We start from the raw sequence: 21,371 nt of genomic DNA on the forward strand, positions 1-21,371 counted from the left end.
AAGAGGTACACGACCTAAACACAACGAGACACGCTCGGGAGAGACTCAAAACAAAAGACGAGACCGTCAAATGAAAGAGACACGACACACAGACGCGTAAACGAAGATGGGGGACCTCGGACCACGAGGAGCCAGTTCAATCTGGGTATTGTTTCCCACCCTTTCTCATTTGTGATCCTCACATCACTCAACTCTCAAGCTCGGATTTTCTCTCAAAACCCTTTTCCTCTCTTTTCTCTCAACTCACACCTCTCTATTCTTCATTCTCTCATTTTTCATCCCTCCCCGGGGTGATTGATGGATAAATAGCAAGGTGTGGGTTCACGCCCGATGCCGTTAGCTCACAGCTATTCTTCCGGCAGGCAGAGTGCTCTTCTGGCAAGTACGTTGATGACGGGGGAAAGAGAGCGCCTGACTCAACTGTGCCCCTAGTTCATCATTTTAACCATTTTTTCGTTTTTGCTTTCTACTAAAACGGTTTTGATCAAAACGAGAGTCGGATTAACGTACTTGTTCGATTTTTGATTTGAAAACCGTGCAAGTCAGGCTGCAAGTACTGAAAATTTTCCTTTTGGGGTCCAAGACAATGGTCCAGTTTTGGAAAATGAAACAGTTTTCGAGAAAATAGTCAACCTCAGTAAAAATTTTCAAAAACTATTTTTCAAACAGCTGATACTCAACAAGCATGGAACTTACTCTTCGAGATGCGCGACCTCGGATCGGAGGCAATGGAAAATTGCCCCTGGTTCGAAGGGGGGTGGGAGGCAACGGAAAGTTGCCCCTAGTTTGAATGGCGTCTTACGACGGCTTGTGGCAACGGAAAGTTGCCCCTTGTTTGGGATGGTGCCGCAGCAATCTGTAAACAGTCTTCATTGGCGGTGGTCGAGCTCTTAGACACAGAGATGACGAAGACGGTCACAACACATATATGGACACAATCACCTTGAAGGGTGTTGGCCACTGGACTTTGGGGATGAAATCGAAACCATTGCATGGACTGAGACGCTTATGAAAGCGTTGGGGGCTGGACTTCATGATGAAGTTGCCTACGTATCCCAAACATGGGAATCAAGCCTTACGTAGTTCCGGTTAAGGTCCACTCGGGTATTTTAACCTTCACTTTTTTTGGCTCTTATTTTTGCCAAGGCGCCCAATGCGGGTTTTCGACCTTGCGAGCTTCTTTTCATTTTCTATTTCTTCTTTCTTTTTTCTTTTTTTTCTTTTCTTCTTTCCTTTTTTCTCTTTTTTTTTTCTTTTTCTTTTCTTTTCAATCTTTCTTTTTGTATTTTTCTCTTGCTCTAACTTTTGCCTGGACCGCCCTTCCGGGTTTTTGGCCCAGCGAGCCTCTCAAAGGGTAAAAGTGTAGCAAGTCCATGCCAAATGGTTTCTTGAAATTGAAGCCTCTCTGTGTCTAGGAGAACGGCTGTTGCACTGATTTGCGGAGAATCCATCAGGGTTACTCTACGAGCTTCTCCCGGCGAGATCTACTCCTTCTGATTCGGCCTTGATGCTTCTTGATAGAAGGCTACCTCAAAACTGGCCACACGGGCCTTTCATGGCGTTTGTCCGTTGAGCTTTCTGAACATTCTGAAAGGGTTCAAAGTCGAAAAACAAATAGGTTGAATCTTGAGGCTGAGAGCGATCCTAGGCTGCGCAATCCCAAGAGCGATTCCACACAGGCCTTCGCAGGGCCGCGTAAAACATTTGTTTTTGAAAGTTTTTAAGAAGGCGACGAATCGCTCGCGCCGAAGATAGTGTGGAACCAATCTGGATCAGGCCAGGGTCCTTCTCAGTACTCATGCCGACAAGCATGGCTTTATTCATAAAAAGACTTAGCACGCCTCTCTTTCTCTCAAAATGATCAAAATTTTACAAAACCTGAGGAATTCCTTCCTCTTCGTTTTCATCACCGCAGTGTTCAAAAAGTTTGTTTTGTTGAAAAACTTAGGTTAATGCAATGAGTTTGGCACACAGGAGAGCAGGCGAGATGTACTGTCAGCTCATTCAAATTCTCCGGCACTTATGCTGAAAGCAAGCATGAAGTTTGAGATAGCAACAGCTGTTTCAATCGGCTTTGTTGGTGCAACTGGCCCCTCGGCAGAAACAGACTCAAAACAAAAAAACAGATAATAATTACAAAACAAAATGGTGTTCGGGACAACAACCCCAGAATCACCAGGTATTATATACAAAGGGGACTGACTCGATACAACGAGACAGATCCTTAAGCAAAAGAGACTGACTCAAGGCAAAGAGACAGACTCAAAACAAAAGACTGACTCGACATCCAAGCCAGGATTTACAAAAACTCGGTTTCACCGATGCTCAAAAATGCGTGCCAGACGCTTCATCCAAAAATGTACCAAATGTTGCCCGCAGGCGGTTCATTTTATATACTCGCAGTATCTGAGCCCTCGAAATCCAGCAACTGGGTGGTAACGGGCTTGCCTGAGGTGGGTGGTAGGATAACCTTGTTATCGATCAAATCCTGCACTTCATGACGAAGGCGGGAACATCCATCGGTACTGTGACCGGACTGTTGATGGTACGCGCAGTACAAGGTAGCATCATGAGTGGCGGGGAGATTCTTCGGGAGTGGCCGGGGCTCCAAAGGCTTAAGATGCCCGTTCTTTGCCAATATTAACAATGCCCTAGACAAAGGCATGTGGAGGTCGTGAAAGACCCTGTGCCCTCGGGGCAGGTACTTTGTATTTTGAGGATTCTTGCCAGATGCGCTGGCGAAAGGATCAGCCGGCGCTGCCTTGGCTTTTTGAACCTTCCCCGGTGCAGGGTTGGGAGCTACTGGAATTGTCTGGGCATGACGGGGCCCATCCCGATTTTCTGTCTGGCTTGAACTGCCTTTGATTGGAGCGGGGAAAGCATCATCTACAGCTTTGGTCACTATTGCAGACGTTTGTTGCTTGTTCATCCCTCTGGCCTTCAAAGCCTCGACTGCCCACAACATTTGCTCAATAGGGTCGGCGTCTACCTTTGCCTTGTCCTTTCCTTTGGCCTCAGCCTGATCGAGGGTCTGGGTTGGTGCTGACATGTCGTAGCTATAGCCGGAAGCCACCTCTGGCTGGCTGAGCTCTATCACAATCCGCCCCAGTAGCGGGGGCTCCTGTGGTACAAAATTCCCGGCGTACGGCGCCGCTGGCGGTGAAGCCGACATTCCATAGGCGAGGTCTGCCACAGACCTTTGGAGATCGCCTATCATCCCCATCAATTCGAAGGTGGTGGGCTCACGAGCCTGGTATAACTGGGGAGCCCAAACCGGGTGCACAACGGGCATCCTGGGCGGGTGTGACATACTGATGCTGGCCTCACTCTGCGGAGTGGTTCCCTGCTCCGGTGCGGCTGTCATAACCACAATTTCTTCTGAACTTTGTGTCGCCATAAATCTTGCCTCAGCAAAGGGGAGACACTGGTTGTTCTGTATCAACTCTGCAACTCTCTGAACTGAAAGAAAAACAGACAGCATTTCAGCCCAAACTGATCAATCACAGGTGTAGCCAAACAACTGTACCCTACTGCTGATCACTGTTCCCAAAAATCACTGTTCCCAAAATACTGAATCTGATACCCGCGGATAACTGATTCTCACAACTGATACTGATACTGGTGTCCCCAGGTTAGATACTCTGACTTGCAAACTGACATGTGCATTCCTGTAGAGCAGCACTCTAAAAGCACATAGCAAGTAAAGAGAACAAAACACCCCTATGTTGGGGTAAAGTTTCCCTGTCCTATTTTGTCAGGAGCTAGGGTTTCACTACGCACACAGCGGTTCTCAAACAACCTAACATCGGGTAAGCAACCTGTCCTAGTTTGGAATGGTCACTATGGTTCCGAATATGCACTAGGTCGAATGGTCAGAAAGGGTGCCCCGGTAAAACCGGGGTTTGTGTTCCCATACTGTCAGAGCCCATAGCCAGTCAGCCTTATGGACATGCCTTGACAAGACAAGCCTCCGGCAAACCGTTCAGGAATGGCAGATGGCAAACACTGTGTTCCTAGGCGCACCAATGCACATGCAATGCAAAGAAACACATAAATGAGATCAAAACAGGATATCACGAGTTCGAGTCAAGCTCTCTAAAAATCCCCAGCAGAGTCGCCAGAAACTGTAACAGCGCCCGCGTGGGACCTCGTGCTACAGTTCGGACTCGATTTGTGTCACGGTTCTTAATCTGAACCAAAGAGTCCAAATCTGGCAAATCGTTTGAGAAAACAGATTTTGTTGAAAAAGTAGTGCCAAACATGGACTGCTTTGCCAGATACAGAGTCGCCACCTAAATATTTTTAAAATGGGGAAATTTAGGAAACCCTGACTCGGTGCCGAAGGCCACATGTCCGTCATCACCGGAGTTGTCTCGGCTCGGGAGCTTGGGTACGATCGGGGAAGGTCAGCTATGAGCACCCCCTTTCGCCCGGTCCGAAGACCGGCCTCTACTAACCGTGATATCCGTTTTTGAAAACTTTACGTGTTCTTATTCCATTTATTAGCCTAGAATTACTATGTTATGCGCACAGCAAACAAGTATAGACTAGATTGCCTAATTTGGAAAGAAACATTGCATATCCGTTCATTTCGAAAATGCTTTGGAATTTGCTACTCGCAAGTAGGCTAAAATGCGGATTTCAACGAGTCTTTCCAACTCAAACAATCCAACCTTCACCCACAGGCATTCAAAACAGTTTAACACATAAGCATCTAGCCACATGTTAAGCATGCTGTTATGGCAACATTCACACTCATGCGATATGCTAAAGCGGAAATACTTACATAGTACTCCATGCCAAAACAAAGAACTTGTTAGCACACATGCATGATCCAAGTCCATGTGAAGTGCCTAATGCATCGCATACAAAATGTTGCTAGAATAGGCTCGGCTACCCTAAACATGTCATGTGAAAATGCACAGTTATCACATATTCAGTTTGGAATTGAAGCATTGATGCAATTAGCGTGATGTTCCGAGCCTAATGCATGCAATACAAATGCATGGATGCACACATGCATAGCATAAGGTATGCTAAATTAGACGTGCCCTAATACTAACCATCAAAGCAGGTAAGTAAAAGGGAAGAAAGAAGTGGGGATTGGAAGACATTCACACCACCCACACACGCTTATTACAGATTTGCCCTTGCTCGGAGGGACCAAATAAATATTACAAATTAATTAACTACGCAAGCTAATTAAATATTACAAATTAATTAATTAACAAATTAACTAATTAATTAAAGCAGGAAAACGCCTCGGGAAGCGTGCCACCATGCGCAAGCTGCCTCTGTTTTCCTTCCTTTCCTCCTCTGGAGGCTGTCAAAGCCTCAGGACTGCATCCTTGGACAGAGGGGATCATCACCGGCTGAATGAAACTTCCACCGGCAGTGTAGTATGGCCATCGGCACAAAATAGGGTCTGTCGGCAGAGAAAATTGTGCCGGTCGGCACATTACACTGCCGGTCGGCAGAGTATTCCTGCAGAACCTGCAACTCACAGCAACAGAGGGCAAAACAAGGCATGACAGCACAATTCAAGGCATGTATGCACCAAACATGTCTCTTATCATTGTAATGACTCAAAGGGACATGTGCTTCGGTTCTCGGGCCACCAATCACGCATTTCCATGCATGATGGCCCAAGGAACCAAGCATGCAACTTTGGTTTCAAATGCATGCAAACCAATCAAACAAATTAGGCCCAATTCCTATCACCAATTCAAGGAACAAGGCATGCATGCAAGATGCAATGCAACCTAGGCATACAAGCTAAGGATGCAACATGGCATGGCAAAACACTTATGCAAGCATACAAGCATGCATATGGCAATACAAATGAGTGCAAAGATGGACATAAACATGAATTAGGCGACTCTAAAATAGGCCTAAAACAGTAGCCAACAAGTGCTGAAGAGTGAGAGCTAAATGGCATGCACACACACATGCACATAAGGGCCAACACTTAAGCACAAAACAAGCAACATTCAAGCACACTTGAAAGGAGGGATCATGGACTAATTAGCATGCAACATGAGCCCTAAAATCATGTTATAAAATGATGCCAAATCAAGTTATAAATCAAGCCAAAACATGCAAAGAGTAGTCCAAGTGTTCAAGGCAAATCAATAATGCATTGAACTACACTTATCATGACCAAACATGGCATGCATTAAACAACTAAAAACAGATTTTTAGCATGTTAAAACAAAGCCAAAAGACTCTTTAGATGGCATCTAAATGGCCCAAATACAAAGGCATACACCATGGCCAAAACATGGAGCATTGCAACACATGCTTCCAAAGCATTAAAGAGGCATGCAAGGCAATCAAACAAGCATGGAAATGGGACTGAAATGACATATAGAATGATCCCAAATCACCAAAACAATGCAAAGATGGCATGCTACACATGCACATACTCAAGGCCAACAAGCCCAAATACAAAGGAGCTATATAATGCATGCTAAAATCAACCCAAATACTTATGGACAGACCTAGAACATGGCAAAATAAGCACATAATCTTCACAAGACTAAGCCTAAAACATGCTCCAACAAAGGCTAACAACCTAAGGCACATTAAGGCATAAACAAGGCATTACATGGCAACTATGCTAAACATGCATGGAGTTCCAAAACCAACTTGAAATCATGTTATACCATGGATATATAAGCATGAAAAACAAACCAAACATGCTCAACACACACTCAAGCATAGGCTTCCTTAAGAGGCCAAAATATGCCCTTTTCAAGGACAACAAGGAGAGGGGGTGGCCCTCTCCTTCTTGGGACTTCAAAGCATCATCTTCACCACTGAAATCCCTCAAGATTTCAGTGGTGAAGAGACCTCAACACCAAAATCCCGGAGCTAGCACAAAATGGCTCAAAATGAGGCCTTTTGAGGCCTAAGGGTGGTCAACAACCCTCAAACAACAAAACACTCTTAATAAACAATAAAGAGGGCTTAAAAATAGAACTTTTTTATGTTATACAATAATCACAAAAACAGCTCTAAGACTAGTAGAAAATCAATGCAAAAAAGGGGAAAAAAAAGACTAGTTTCTCACCCTTGATGCCTTCTTCAACAAAGATGCTCCAATGGCCTCCTTGAGCTTGAATCCAAGACCAAAACTTCAAAACACACTCTTTATAACCTCAGCTCCTAGAGGAAGGTGAAACACTAGGTGTTTGTGTGCAATAGTGAGACACAAAACACCTAGTGTGCAAAATGAGAGGGAAAGAGAGATAGGTGAGTGTATCTAACCCTAACCCTAGAAAACCAGAGCTCTCCTCTGTATTTTCCTCTCTCTAAAATGTCTAAAGCCTCTCTCTTGCCTTAGAGAGAGTTCCTCTCTATATGCCTCTTGTAAAGCTTACAAGACAAGCTTTGCAAGAGGGAGATCCCTCCATACACGTGTATGGAGGGGAGCAAAATCAATACAGCTGTCCTAAAATATCTACAAAAGCAGATGAACAGCAATCGGCTGGCAAAAAATGCCATCTTGGCCAAACAAAGTGCCGACCGGCACAAAAAAGTGCTGACCGGCAACAAATAGTGCCGACCGGCAAACTACATTGCCGGTGGCAGCAAAAACCAGCCGGTGGCATCTAGCCACTGCCGGTGATGGGTGGGGATGGTCTACAAGCCCCAACCTGCCTCTCAAAGGCAAGATGCAAGTGTTTGGTGCAAAACCAGACACTAAACGGTCGAGTTCGGGGATCCTGAGGCGGGGCGCGCGAGCCGAGACCTCCGGGAACTCCAAACGAACACAAACATGGATAATCACCGAGTGTTCAAACGGTGACGTCCAAGTCTTGAGGACGGTCAAAAATGGGGTGTCTACACTTCTAAATGAAACAGTAAGTCACGTACAAAATTTACAAATTGTGACCGAGACACAAAGTTATATGAATGATTAAAAAAATTAATTTTCTAGTTACTAAAACCAGAAAATATATTATAACACAAAATAATTTTATTTTCCTTGTTACTAAAACTAGAAAATAAAATACCACAATAATTTTCTATGACACCAAATAATATTCTGCAATTGTTAATGACACCAATATATAACTACTAGTTGTCAAAGAAAATAGACAGTATATTACTACTATACTAGTTGTCAAAGAAAATAGACAGTATATTACTACTATCTGTCAAATAGTTTATAAATACTATTTGTATTTTCCAACTAGAATATCACTTTGTGAAACACAGAAAATTAAATACAATAAAGATACAAAAAGATTAAGTCTTAAGATTGTTGGACAATCTTCACTGTAATTAAATTAATTAATTCTGTTTGGGTACTAAACGAAAAATGGAATATAAAAGAAAAACAGGAAAGGAGAGAAAAAGTTTGATTACAAAAATCAAACTAGAAATAGAATTAAATAAATAAAAACAGATTTTATATTGTTACAAAAACAAAATTAAAATCTGATTTAAATAAATAATAAAACAGAAAATAAATAAATAACTTACTTGATTAATATCTTGAATATTATTCTGATGAAGTCCAGTGTTCGACACTGTCTCCTTAAGACAAATTCGTCCTCTCCACGGTGCTTTCAGAATATGGACGTCTATCTCCCAGGATGAAATGATCAACTACAAATAAATGCAGCACTACAATTTATTTTTTCAACGAACACACTAAGTGTTTACACTCTTTCTCACAAAAATTAAATGCAGCAAAATGAAGAATAAATTTGCAAAGGAGAAGTACGAAATTTCTGATTGAAACATCAAATGAGGGTTGTTCTATTTATAGACATACTGGTGGCTGCACGTTTTGAATTAAACAGGTGCAAACCTGTTTGAACAGGTACAATAGCTGTTGGGTTTTGAATTAGAACTGATTAGCTTCAAATTTGAACTGATAAAAAACCGAATAACCCAGATTTTAATATGTCCAGGTTATTTGAATTTTAAACAGTCAATTCTGTTCGGGTGGGAGAAAACCAGACCAGATTTTGAATTTAAATTTTGAAAATCAAATTGGAAAAATTAGAATTTAATTTTAGAAAATAAAATTCAAATGTTTTTGGCCCAAAAAAGATAGGTATTGGGCCGAACAAACCCAACCCAACCACACACCACGCACAACCCGACCGGACGGCGACGCGCGCGCACGCGTTTGGTGATTTTTTTGGGTCCAATGGGCCAAGCCCATTTTGCTCATAACCTCCCTCTCTACAAAACTTGGGTACCCCTTGAGGCACACTCCAAGTTCCAATCCCATGCCTCATAAACCCATTCAAAACTTCTCATCAAATCAATGTGGGACAAGCCATTTTTCAACCTTGAGGAATTTCCACCAAACTCCATTTCCATGGAACACACTTTGGCTTCAATTTCTCATTCACTCGATAATGGTTTTAAGCAACCAAATATACCACGTGAATCACAACGCGGCATAGAACGCGTTATCACTTTGACCCTCGAAAATCGACTCACGAGGCCCACCTAAAAAATAGACCAAACTTAGGAAAAAATTTTGGTTTTACCCAGAATTTTCCAACCATTTCCAACAGTTCAAACCCCTCCATATGATCAATTGTGAATGATCCATCCCTCTCCACTATATCTTTCACTTCCTTAAGTGATAGAAAATAGCTAGGTATATTGAAGGTGTCTAATTTATCTTCATCTATCAATCCCTATTATCACGAAGGAAAGAGAGAAAATCAATAGAATGGAATAAATAAAGTAAATAATTTTAGGGTAGTGATATGCCAAATATATATATATATATATATACATATACAAATGATGGGATAAGTATTGATTTTATCATTTTAAAGGAAAGACACATCAAAATGACTTATATTTTTAAAATGTTGGGGAGAAAAATTAAACAAAAAATTATTAATTTTGGACACATTGAACTTTGTTCTTCATGATCCGAAATAGTTGGAAAGCTTTAAGAATCTAACTGGTTTGAGCACCAAACTCTTAGTACGTTTTTGAGTTATGAATATCTTACCTTCAGAGAGTAAAATATGAGTCAATGTGATAGCATGTTCATAATAATTTCATTTTAACTCTGATTAAAGCGTAGTTTATATATATGAAATGCTTTTTGAGAGCAATGAAGAATACTCATTTTTGTAAAATGCTAATAACTATTTCATGTAGCCGATCCCATTTGATGAGACTTAAGGCTTGGTTTGGTTTGGCTAATAACTATTTCATTTTAACTCAATTAAAGAATAATTTATATATATATGTAACAAATTTTGAGAGTAATGACGAATGATTGAAACCAATTTTGAGAAATGAGAGATTTTGCACAAAAAATATATAACAAGCAAAATCAGACCTTTGTGGACGGCACCTAAGTGAATCATCGGTTTATAGTTTGCATGTTTTACCATTTTTAGGCCTAGAAAAATTGTCTTCTAGAGGTATGTAAGAGCTTGTGAACATCAAACGAAGACATTTAATGGTAAAGAGGTGTTAAAAATTGTAGCTACTTGTGAAACCAATTCAGCAATGGCTATAGCTAATAGTTCCCAAGTAAAGTTGCTCTCCATGTCTGAAGGATCAGAAGAATGCCTACCACGAAGTATCAACACCATACAACCATTTGGAACCACCACTTGGGATCTAGCATGGAGAAACATTATGAAATCTTCAAGAAATTGAGATAAGTAGGCTTCTCTTACAATAGGAGGGCTTGTCTTTGATATGTAAATCTTCCCCTTGTTTAATGCCAAGCCTTCTATGCTTGTGAGTCCTTTTGGTGCCTTTTATTTCACCAAAGAAACCATTGAAATGGTTAGTGTGCAAGCTTATTACACATCAAAAGCAAATGGGTCATATGAAATAAGAAATACAACTTATACAAGCAGTACAATGATATTACATTAACAAAAAGAGAGTAGGATCGAACCATCATTCATTGCTTAAGAAGCACATCCTAATTAAGTTGCACATCCACCAAGCCCATCATATGAAAATTCCAGACTTTATGAAATTTTCGGTAAACACTGGGAACGACATGGGGAAAGACCTTTTTACACATGTTTATATTGCCCATTTTTTGGGTCTACATATTTTGAATAATTTTACAAGTTTTTAAAAACTTTTATATGTATCCATACAATAAATACAAATAAATACATATAGTACCGGTCATATAGTTACAGTAAATATTGATCTTTCTCTACTGGCATGGAATGGTCAATGAAAATTATTCATGTGTCCATCACAGTATGTGACCAACATCTAACTCCTTTGCTCATATTGTGATGGGAATTAACATAGGATAATTTGATAAGTACAAGGTTAATTACTAGTTGAAACAGATGGATGTACAAACTTGAGTAAGCCAATGAACACTGTAACAAGAATGAACTAAATGCAAGCTGTTACAAGGAAAAAGCCGGCCATGGAAAGACCCCGGTACTCCCATCACATTACAAGAAACTTCCTCACATTTGTTACCAACAACCTTAGACGACAGGCCTTTGAAGAGGGTATTGAAATCGTTTCCAGGAAGATCATTCAAGTAAACCTGAAGTTCCAGTGTTTAGCAATTCAATTCCCTGCATTTCTTTTCCATCATTCTCTTGATCATAGAAATCGCTGTGAACGTGTTTGGACCCGCTGCACAACCCAAATCCGCTGCGTTAAGAGCTTGAAGAAGGTGGAAATCTTTGGAGAATAGAGTTTCAACTGCATTTTCTAGCACTGGCATTGTCATTGAGGCCACTTTTTGCTGCAAGAGAGAACAACTTTTGAGTTTGTTCCGGAAAAAGTTATATGAATTTGAGCATATATCATTAACGACATGTTTGATTGACAGGATTAGAGTATGATATTGAGATTATTAATCTATGAGCCCAATAATCCTGTGTTTATTTTAAAATTTTGTTTCAGGATTATTAATCCAATGGATAATTAATCCAACAAATTTATAGGATTATTAGTATTGGGGTAGGGGTGGGATTATATATCTTGAGTTGGCAAATAAAATAAAAAGACTCTTTTACCCTTGACTAAAAATTAAAAACACTTATTATTCTTATATAATTTTATATTTTGAAGACTAAAAATAATTTTTAAAAATTTAAAAATATTTTCTGATATTTATTTTATCAAATTAGTTCATATTTGAAAAAATAAAAATAAAAAGCAAACCAAACATGGCCTTTGTATTTTGTATTGTTATTTTGCTTTAATTAATTTATTTATATTTTTTTCGAAACCACGTTTATGAAGAAATTTTGATAAAGTAAAGATTGTAAAGAAACATTGATGGATGGTATGATTGGAAAAGAAGATAAATATAGTTGTAATCGTACATTCATATGTTTTCTTATTTAATGCAAATTAAACAATGGACAATGGGATAATTTATCCTATTAATCAAAATGGATAGTAAATATCATACTAATTTGATGAGATTATTAATACCTTTATTATTAGTCTTGTGAATCAAACATAGCCTAAAAGTATTAAATTTTATTGTAAATTTAAACTTGTATGATGTATGTTAATTTTAAAATAAATTTGGTTCACACATTTCATTATTTAAGTACTTTTTTTGGTGTGAATGATAGAGTTGTTACTTATCAAACTAAAGATTCACATTTTTTTTCTCTTAATTTATAAATATTGGAAAAAAACAAAATTATTTATAAAAGTGCTACACTTTTCAAACTATTTAGTAAGTTAGTGCATTTTTTTGAAATCCTATTTTCAAAATGCAATTTCAATATAAACTCGCAGGCTAAAGATATGATTTCATTGTGATGTGACCACCCCAAGCATCCACTAACATTGCATAGGGTGCCAACGTGACATGTTGAAGATACGATTTCAATCTTGCAATGTCTTATTAAAATTATGTTTTTATGATGCGATTTAACATGTGATTGTAATATGCACATTGTGAAAAATTAGCCAAGTAATTGAATTGTAAAATTAAAATATAGGTCTTGGAGTGTTGTTTTTCAATTTCACTCTAGACGATCTATTTTTAGTCTTTTAAGTACATATGAATTTTAGAATTTGCTTGTAATTCTCTAATCGGGAGTTCTATCAATGTCGCATATGATCCATTGTAATATCTATTTTTTTGTTTATTAAATTCATTAAAAATAGACGTAAAATCACAGACAAAAAAATTATAGAGTGACATGAATCAATTCATATCAGTGACTTGTCGTGTCGTGCTATTATCAATGACTTGCTACATCATTCTATCTTAATGATATGAATATAATTTAAATGATTACAATTTTTAACAATCAACGACTTATTTTTATTTTCGGTGACTTATCCAGTTGTCCTATTAGTAACATGGCTACAGTTTCTATTGTAGCTAAAATTAAGGTCATGTTTGTTTGGGCAGATTCGGTTAGGCTGGATTAGTATTTCCATGACTAATAGTCTTAGGATTACGATATCCTTTGGATTGTGTACCGTATCCTATGTTTGGATTGAGTTAGGATTATAAAGAGGGATTAACAAAATATTATCCAATCCGATGTTTGTTTGAGGGGATTGGTATGGATAGGACATGACAGGACATAGAACATTCAATATACTAACCATAATACCCCTAGTATAATTATTGTAAAATTTTGCACTAGCATGTGTTATAATTTTTAGAAAGCAAATTTTTCTATTGTTGTTCTACATTCATTTCGATTCATTTGAACAAAATTTAACCTACTTTTTTTTAATAGAAAAAATTAAAAATCATTCAACTATAAATTTATATATATATATATATATATAAGCAACCATTAAAAAAAATATACTGCTATTTTAATCATCTAACCATTCATTGCCCAAATTCAAAAAGTATTTATTGGAATAAAATTTAACTCACTTTTTTTAATAGAAAAAATAAAAAATCGTTCAAGTATAAAATTTATATATACACAAGCAATCATTAAAAAAATATGAACTGCTATTTTAATCGTTCATTGCTCAAATTCAAAAAAGTATTCATTTGACCCTATTTTTTTAAACAAAAAACATCAAAAATCATTTCACTATAAAATTTATATACACAAGCAACCATTAAAAAATATGCACTATTATTTTAATCATCCAACAATTCATTGCCCAAAATTCAAAAAGACATTCATTTAAACAAAAATTTAACTTTTTTTTTTTTTGGAACAAAAAATATCAAAAATCATTCAACTACGAAAAATAGCTATTTAGAAAAATAATGATATCAGAAAATACAGAAAATAAAGCAAATATATTTATGAGAAGATGCATACAAAATACCAATTGTAGACATGTTGAATTAAAAGTCTAGGGTGGCAATTAATGATTATTGCCATTCATAATTGTTAAAAATAACAATATTATCGTTCTTTGATCATCTCTAGCCAAGAATATGTCAATATCATTGTCATGTCCCGAATTTTTATTACTCGAAAACATTACCAAAGCCTGTAATTTTTTTTTTTATACATATACAAATATCTATTACACTTGAGTAATAGAAATACAATAATACATGTTCTCTCTCTCAATGAATATTACAATGGCAATCATACATGCCAATCTCCTACTGTGCTACAAATAAATAAATACAAATACAAAATTCACTTCCTTTATATCTACTATGAAGTTATACCAATGGACTCAAAAACTCCATAAATCTTGTAACGCCCTCAAAATAGTACATAATTCCACCAACCAAACTGTCCTATATAGATATACATGATAGATAAGTCACATTCCCATACATACATCAGAGTTAATATTACAAATGGGTATCTCATATAAGTCACAAATGTTTACAAAAATGATAAGATGCCCTGCAGGCTTACTTCTTTCCAAGTTGTTACTTGGTTATACGAAAGAAGAGTCCTAACTCTTTTACAAGTAAAGTCCTCAGCTTACATTTACATATAATCAACAAAACAAATAATAAAGCAGAGTCTTCAACTCCTAAAACCTCCCAAGCAAATATCATGAACTTGGCACGTCTCCAGTACTTGAAAATGGTGTCCCAAGTAGGGTGAGCCAAAGCCCAGTAGAGATATACTAAACCCAACATGAGAAATAACTAAAACATTATCATTCAACAAGTGATTAACACGTGTAAACCAATTCACACCCTTCTCATAGCCCAACAACAATTACATCCATGTTTCCATCCGCCTCCCTTATTTATCCAATTCAATTCCTAGATATGGTTCATTATCTAACCCAAACAATTTAAGTGAAACTACCACTCAACTTATTAACACCTCCGTTACCATCAATTCAAAAAGAGACTACATCTCACGTAATTAATACCTCAATTGACAACTTCATTCCTGTACTTTATAAGGTTGCGGGACCTTTAACCCCGGACACTCCGGCCAACATAATTGTCTATGGAGTACGCTCCCCTAACTCCTCCCAAACAAAGATACATAAGTAATGTTTTAGAGTATATGAACACATATGGAGTACATCCCCTATCTCCTCCCAAGCAAAGATATATAAACAATGTGTTAAAGTATATGAACACATATGGAGTACATCCCCTATCTCCTTCCAAACAAAGATATATAAACAATGTGTTAAAGTATATGAACACATAAGTGTGTGGAGTACATCCCCTATCTCCTCCCAAACAAATATACATATATAATGTATTTAAGCACTTTATCTCATACAATGATCAATCAATACACATATTTGTTGTATTATTCCAACCGTCACATTCAATGACATAACACGTTCGATTAGTTTCAGTTTTCCCTAATCAACATATAATGTCTACAACAATCAAGACTATCCTCCACCAATAGCCCAAAGCAGTTATCTCTAAACAGATAATAAATTTATCAACAGATAAAATATCGACATTTTCATAGGTGAATGATTAATTTATCCAACTACACCATTTACTCCCATAATTTCCAAATTTCATTATTCTCAACTCAATTTCACATTTCCCTAAATTAATTATTCAACATAATTAGGGCTTTTTTTCCCTTTTTCAATATCAACCCTAAGGTTCAATTTCACCAATTTGACAACAATAATTCCATTTTCCAAAGTCTTTCATACACACGGGGTTTAACATTTGAAAACCACCTTTTTCTTTTTTTATAACTACGAAATAAACCCTAACTTTCCCAAAATTACCCAACAACATCAACTAGTCAAAATGACCAATATTTATGTCAAAACGCATAAGATGGAGTAGGATATCCCTACCTTAATTTTCGGAGCTCAAAGGAGAAGAGAGGTGAAAGCCAAAGTGCTCCAAATCCACAACTTTTCAGATTAAAGTGAAGCCCTCGCAAAGCTCTACCTTTCTACCAAAGGGACTAGATGAAACCCTAGAGAGAAGATGTATAGAGAGAGAGAGAGAGGTCGGATCTAGGGTTTGAGGGAGCAAAGAAAATCAAAAAGTGATGAAGGGGACTACTGCTGCGTACTGATATAGCAGAGGCTTCCTCGAGCGAAGGAGTGGTTGCTCGAGCGACCAGACCCAAAGATAACTCGCTCGAGCGTAGAAATCCTCGCTCGAGCCAACAATTTTAAGCTTTAGGTCTGCAACCAGAAGCACGCTCGAGCGAAAAAACCCAAAACATACAGCTCGCTCGCTCGAGCGAAGGAAAGCTCGCTCGAGCCAAGGCTGCGTCTGAACAAAACCTGAAGACACACAAAACTCGCTCGACCGTACAAACTCTCGCTCGAGTGAAGAAGCAACAACACAAGGCTTGCTTGAGCGACAAAGTCCTGGCTCGAGCGAAGAGACTAAAGGCTGGACAGCAGCCATTTGCTTCCAACCACAACCAACCTGTTACAAACCTACCCAACATCTCCTAAAACTCATACACAAAGAATTGAAGGACGGAAACAAGATATAAGTAGCAACCAACATCACGGAACCTAAGTTCGGAATACAACAACCAAAGGAGGGAAAACCGGGATCGCTATAAATCTTCAATCAAATAATCTAAACTTTCTTCCTGTAAAAAGATAAAACAACAGTGGGGTGAGCACTAATGCCTAGTAGGAATCTCATAGTTCTAAATCAATAACTAACACACAGATAGAAATGTTCAAGCATGCAGGATGATACCATATCGTAGGGTGACATTTCATAATTTCAAAATATCATAAGTAAGGTACCTTTTTCTAAAAAACTATTTAAACACTTTTAAGAAAAACCTTCGGCCATTAAAATCATCCCTTAACTTTAGAAAACCATAGATCCTTGTGAAACAACCATATTTAAGAAACAACATCAATTAAAGGTTGTTAACCAATTCCCAAAATATTTCTCATTTAATTTTCATTTTTAATACTCCTCTTTTCCTTTCATTCTTCTTTTTTACTCTTCATTTTTAATTTAAAACCCCATAACTTTCAAGTTCAGGTTCGTTTTTGACTCGCCAACAATTCTCATATACTCAATTCACACCGTTAATTACACCCACAAAGTTTCATTTCAAGATAACACAACTTTAATAACCCCTTTCAATTCAATCCTTTATCTAATTACAGAATAACATTCACACTTTACTTTTATTAACACAACTACTACATTAAGTTTACCATCATCGTCTATAATCCTCATATCCATTTTTGGTTTCCATTCTTTACAAATAATGCCCATGCACATTTCCTCTTTTAAACCAAATTACACATCAATATGCAATTTAACAAATCCATCACAAGTTACAAATAACATGATCAACTCAACACATAACTCAACACAATCCACATTTTGCCGACTTACTACAGCGGGATAGCGTGCACCCAATACATAACACTTTTCACCTTTTGTCGGCTACTATACGGTGGGAAGTGAACTCCCAAAAAAAACATTTTCATAAAAGCCATTTTCTTTCAAAAACCATTTTTTCAACTTTTTAAAACCATCCCCCACATTTTGCCAGCTACTATACAGCGGGATGTGGGCACCCAAAACATTTTTGAAAACCAACCATTTTTTTTTTTTTTTGTAATTAATTTCCATGTTCTGTAGAGAATTCTCACAAGGTATATATAGTTATGCTTTTTCCTCAACACAAAAGTAAATGTAAATGCAATGTTATGCCAAGGGTAATCAATGAGGAAAAATATTCAGTTCAATACATTGTTTCAAAATCGCCATGTTCTCAATATTATCATGTGATTTCATCAATTTCAAACTTCCAATATTAATTCAATAGGGGCGGTAAATACGACACTGGCAATCCCTAGGCTGGTGTCTGCAAGTAGTCTCTATGAGCACTACCAAACTGTCATTTTTACCGGTGCTAACCAGAAGGCTCGACACCTATCCGCGTGGCTTTTGGGTCTTTCACCCTGGACACTAAGGCCAACTTATCAAATTCATCTACACCCCCTATCCGGACTTACCAACGTATTTACCCCATACACATTTTCATCTTTCTCATACAAACCATTTTCTGTCATGAATGCAAATCTCTTCGATTTAGAACTACCATGCACAATAATAAATGAAATGATATGCAAATGCAAAAATTTCTATGATTCATAACATTCCTTCCCAAGTCAACCATATACCATCAACTTCCTCATTTCACAAGTCATAACAACATGGTCTCATCAAGGACTACACATGAAGTTTTCAAAACCATTTCTCTAACTCAATATATTTAAAAGATTACCATTCTTGCAAAACACATTATGGAATTTACACCCATTCATCTTCTATTCAAAGAAAGAAATGAGTTTTATGAACATTTCCATGTTCCCCAAAAATCTCTAAATTTCTAGGGTTTTCACCAAAAACCAAACATTTCCCATCCCCATAAAGAAACCCCATTGAATCATCCTCTTGAGTTGAATGACTAAACAAGCCCACTAGGAATTTAATAAAATGATTTGAGATTAAACCCATTTTGGAAACTCTACATTTTAGATCACAAAAACCAAAATCAACATAATCAATACAATTCCACATAATCATCACAATTCAACATAAGCAACATGATTCAACATGATTCAACTCAACATCATTAAATATAATTCAACATAATTCAAGTGGAATTCTTAAATCCCATTTCAACATTTCATAACCGAGTTTATGTCATCTATATCATTAATAAATCATTTCCCCCAATTTCCTTTCTCATTATAACATGATTTACAATGCTCATAACAAAGTTCATTCGCAAATTTTAAACATAATTTTCAAACATAACCAAATTTCAATTAAACTTGTACATATATAATTCAACCTACCAATTTCATGATTCTACTTTCAATTTGGGCCAAATCATTGATTATCATCATGAATCAACCTAGGGTTTCAAAAAAAAAAATCTAGAAATTTCAAGAAAAATTCAAACTTCTTAACCCATTACTTTTTATTCTAGCTTTCCCATTAATTATACACTTAGGGTTCATAATCCACCATTTTAACCCATCAATTGAACTCCTAACATCTCAAACCCTAAACCCCCAATTCTCATAATATACTCTATATGCTGAAAAATATAGGTTTTGTGTGTATATAATCAAAATACCACAAATTTATCTATTTATGGAAGTATTGAGGAAGAACTAGGACCCCTACCTGAAGAATCAAGCAAAGGAGCGAAGCTTTGATGAGAATCTGTCACAAATCTGAGCTTCAATCGGTTGAAAATGTTGATCTTCTCTTGTTCTCCATCCTTGATGCCAGATCCATGGTGGATTTGTTGATAAAAGTGGAGGAAATCAAGGTTTTTAGGGCTAGCTTTTCGGACCTAGAATAAGATGAAAGAAGAGGGGAAAAGAAAATGTAAGAAATGATCTAAAAATCACGTTTTTAAGCTGCTGAATTCGGCAGTCCTGCGCGTGCGCCGCTTTTCTCGCTCGTGCGAACCTGCTTCCAACACAGATATGAAAACTTCAAACGGATATAACTCTCTCATCAGGACTCCTTTCTAGGTCGTTGTTGTGTCCAAATTGAAGCCCCGGAAACAAGCTTTCCAATGGTTTCAGCCTCACATTCAAATTCCAAGTATGAAAGGAGAAAAGGGCAAAAGAGTGATGGCTGGTCAAAAACTCAAACTCAAATTTGGGGCTTTTTATCTAATCGTATCTATATATCTTGTTAAGGCTTCAATCAAGGTTCCAAAAATCACCCAAGGGTCCTCAATTATAATATTTAAAGTTCACTTGCCAACCCATCAATATCAAGAGTCCGACAACCATACAAGTTCTAAGGTGACGGATACCACTATACATCAATCCAATGTGAATTTAAAATCCGAGTCATTATAATCATGTTCTTAGCTGCAATTTGAAATTGTTTTGGTTTTTTTTTTAAATATTTAAAAATTTTCTTAATTTTTTAAAATATTTACAAATTAAAAAAATATGGAATTTTTTTTAAAAATATTTCAAATATTTTTAAAATATTTAAATAAGGGTTAATATATATATAGTCATGGTTAATTTGGTCATTTGATGAGTTAATCCAGACTTTGGCTTAATTTCCCAATTTATATCCTACTCCCTCTGTGAGATTGAATAGTCCATCATATGTGGGATACTATATCCGGATGGATTATTAGTCCATACTTCAATTTTTTAACCAACCATCCGATTAATAATTTTATTGGACTATTAGTCCAATCCCAAGCACATACCCACCCAAACAAACATGGCCTAAAGGAATAAAGTTTGATCCACAATTATTTTAGTGAGTGGAAAAAAAAAAAGACCTAACAATCCAATAAAACTTCAAAACTGTTATTTGATTAACAAAATCTATAACTTCGATACAAATTGCAAGGTATAACAATTGTTGAGTTAGCAGAAATTTTCACAGAAGTGAGAATTGGACATACCATGAACATGAAGAGTAATGCTACTATACAAATATACAAACATTATCTTACTGCGAGAGAAGAGTTAGCAGAAATTTTCACAAAAGTGAAAATTAGAGATTCCTAACATGTGCATGCCCCACAAGATGACAAAAAAATAAGTAGAAATGAGAATCCTGTCATGTGCCAGTTGCATAAGAGGAAAATATATATATATATATATATATTCAATCAACGAGCATGTGATATGCTCTGGCGCATGAGGTGACCTCACATAAGGGGCAAAAAGGTAAATTCACACCATTACATTATTTTACATGTTACATGTTAAATGAGATCTAAAATTAAAAAAAAAAGGGTATTAAAAATACGTAATATAAAATAATGTAATGGTGTGAATTTACCTTTTTGCCCCTTATGTAAGTTCACCTCATGCGCCGGAGCATATCACATGCTTGTTGATTGAATATTTCCTTTTTTTGGGCAAATTACATAGACCATCCCCAAGGTTTGGCTAAATTACAAATACTCCCCTGAATGCTATATTTGCATAACAAATTAGGGGGTAATTTGTTATGAAAATACAAATCT

At 37.0% G+C, this 21,371-nt stretch overlaps 1 protein-coding gene across 1 annotated transcript in view; it reads right to left on the reverse strand.

The window, feature by feature from the left end:
* The window catches only part of LOC114310687 (caffeine synthase 1-like), a 63,993-nt gene extending 43,807 nt beyond the window's left edge, over positions 1-20,186 (reverse strand). The window contains exons 1-6 of the mRNA XM_082871159.1: positions 19,541-20,186; positions 11,307-11,731; positions 11,158-11,179; positions 10,485-10,757; positions 9,541-9,668; positions 1,734-1,739 (exon numbers count right to left, since the gene is read on the reverse strand). Coding sequence (XP_082727285.1) covers positions 1,734-1,739; positions 9,541-9,668; positions 10,485-10,757; positions 11,158-11,179; positions 11,307-11,425 — 548 coding nt within the window. The 5' untranslated portion in view covers positions 11,426-11,731; positions 19,541-20,186. The remainder of the gene's footprint in view (positions 1-1,733; positions 1,740-9,540; positions 9,669-10,484; positions 10,758-11,157; positions 11,180-11,306; positions 11,732-19,540) is intronic.
* Positions 20,187-21,371: the final 1,185 nt, after the last annotated feature.

The sequence above is a fragment of the Camellia sinensis genome, chromosome 1 (assembly GCF_055761805.1).
Source record: "Camellia sinensis isolate YWXY chromosome 1, ASM5576180v1, whole genome shotgun sequence".
NCBI classification, from domain to species: Eukaryota; Viridiplantae; Streptophyta; class Magnoliopsida; order Ericales; family Theaceae; genus Camellia; species Camellia sinensis.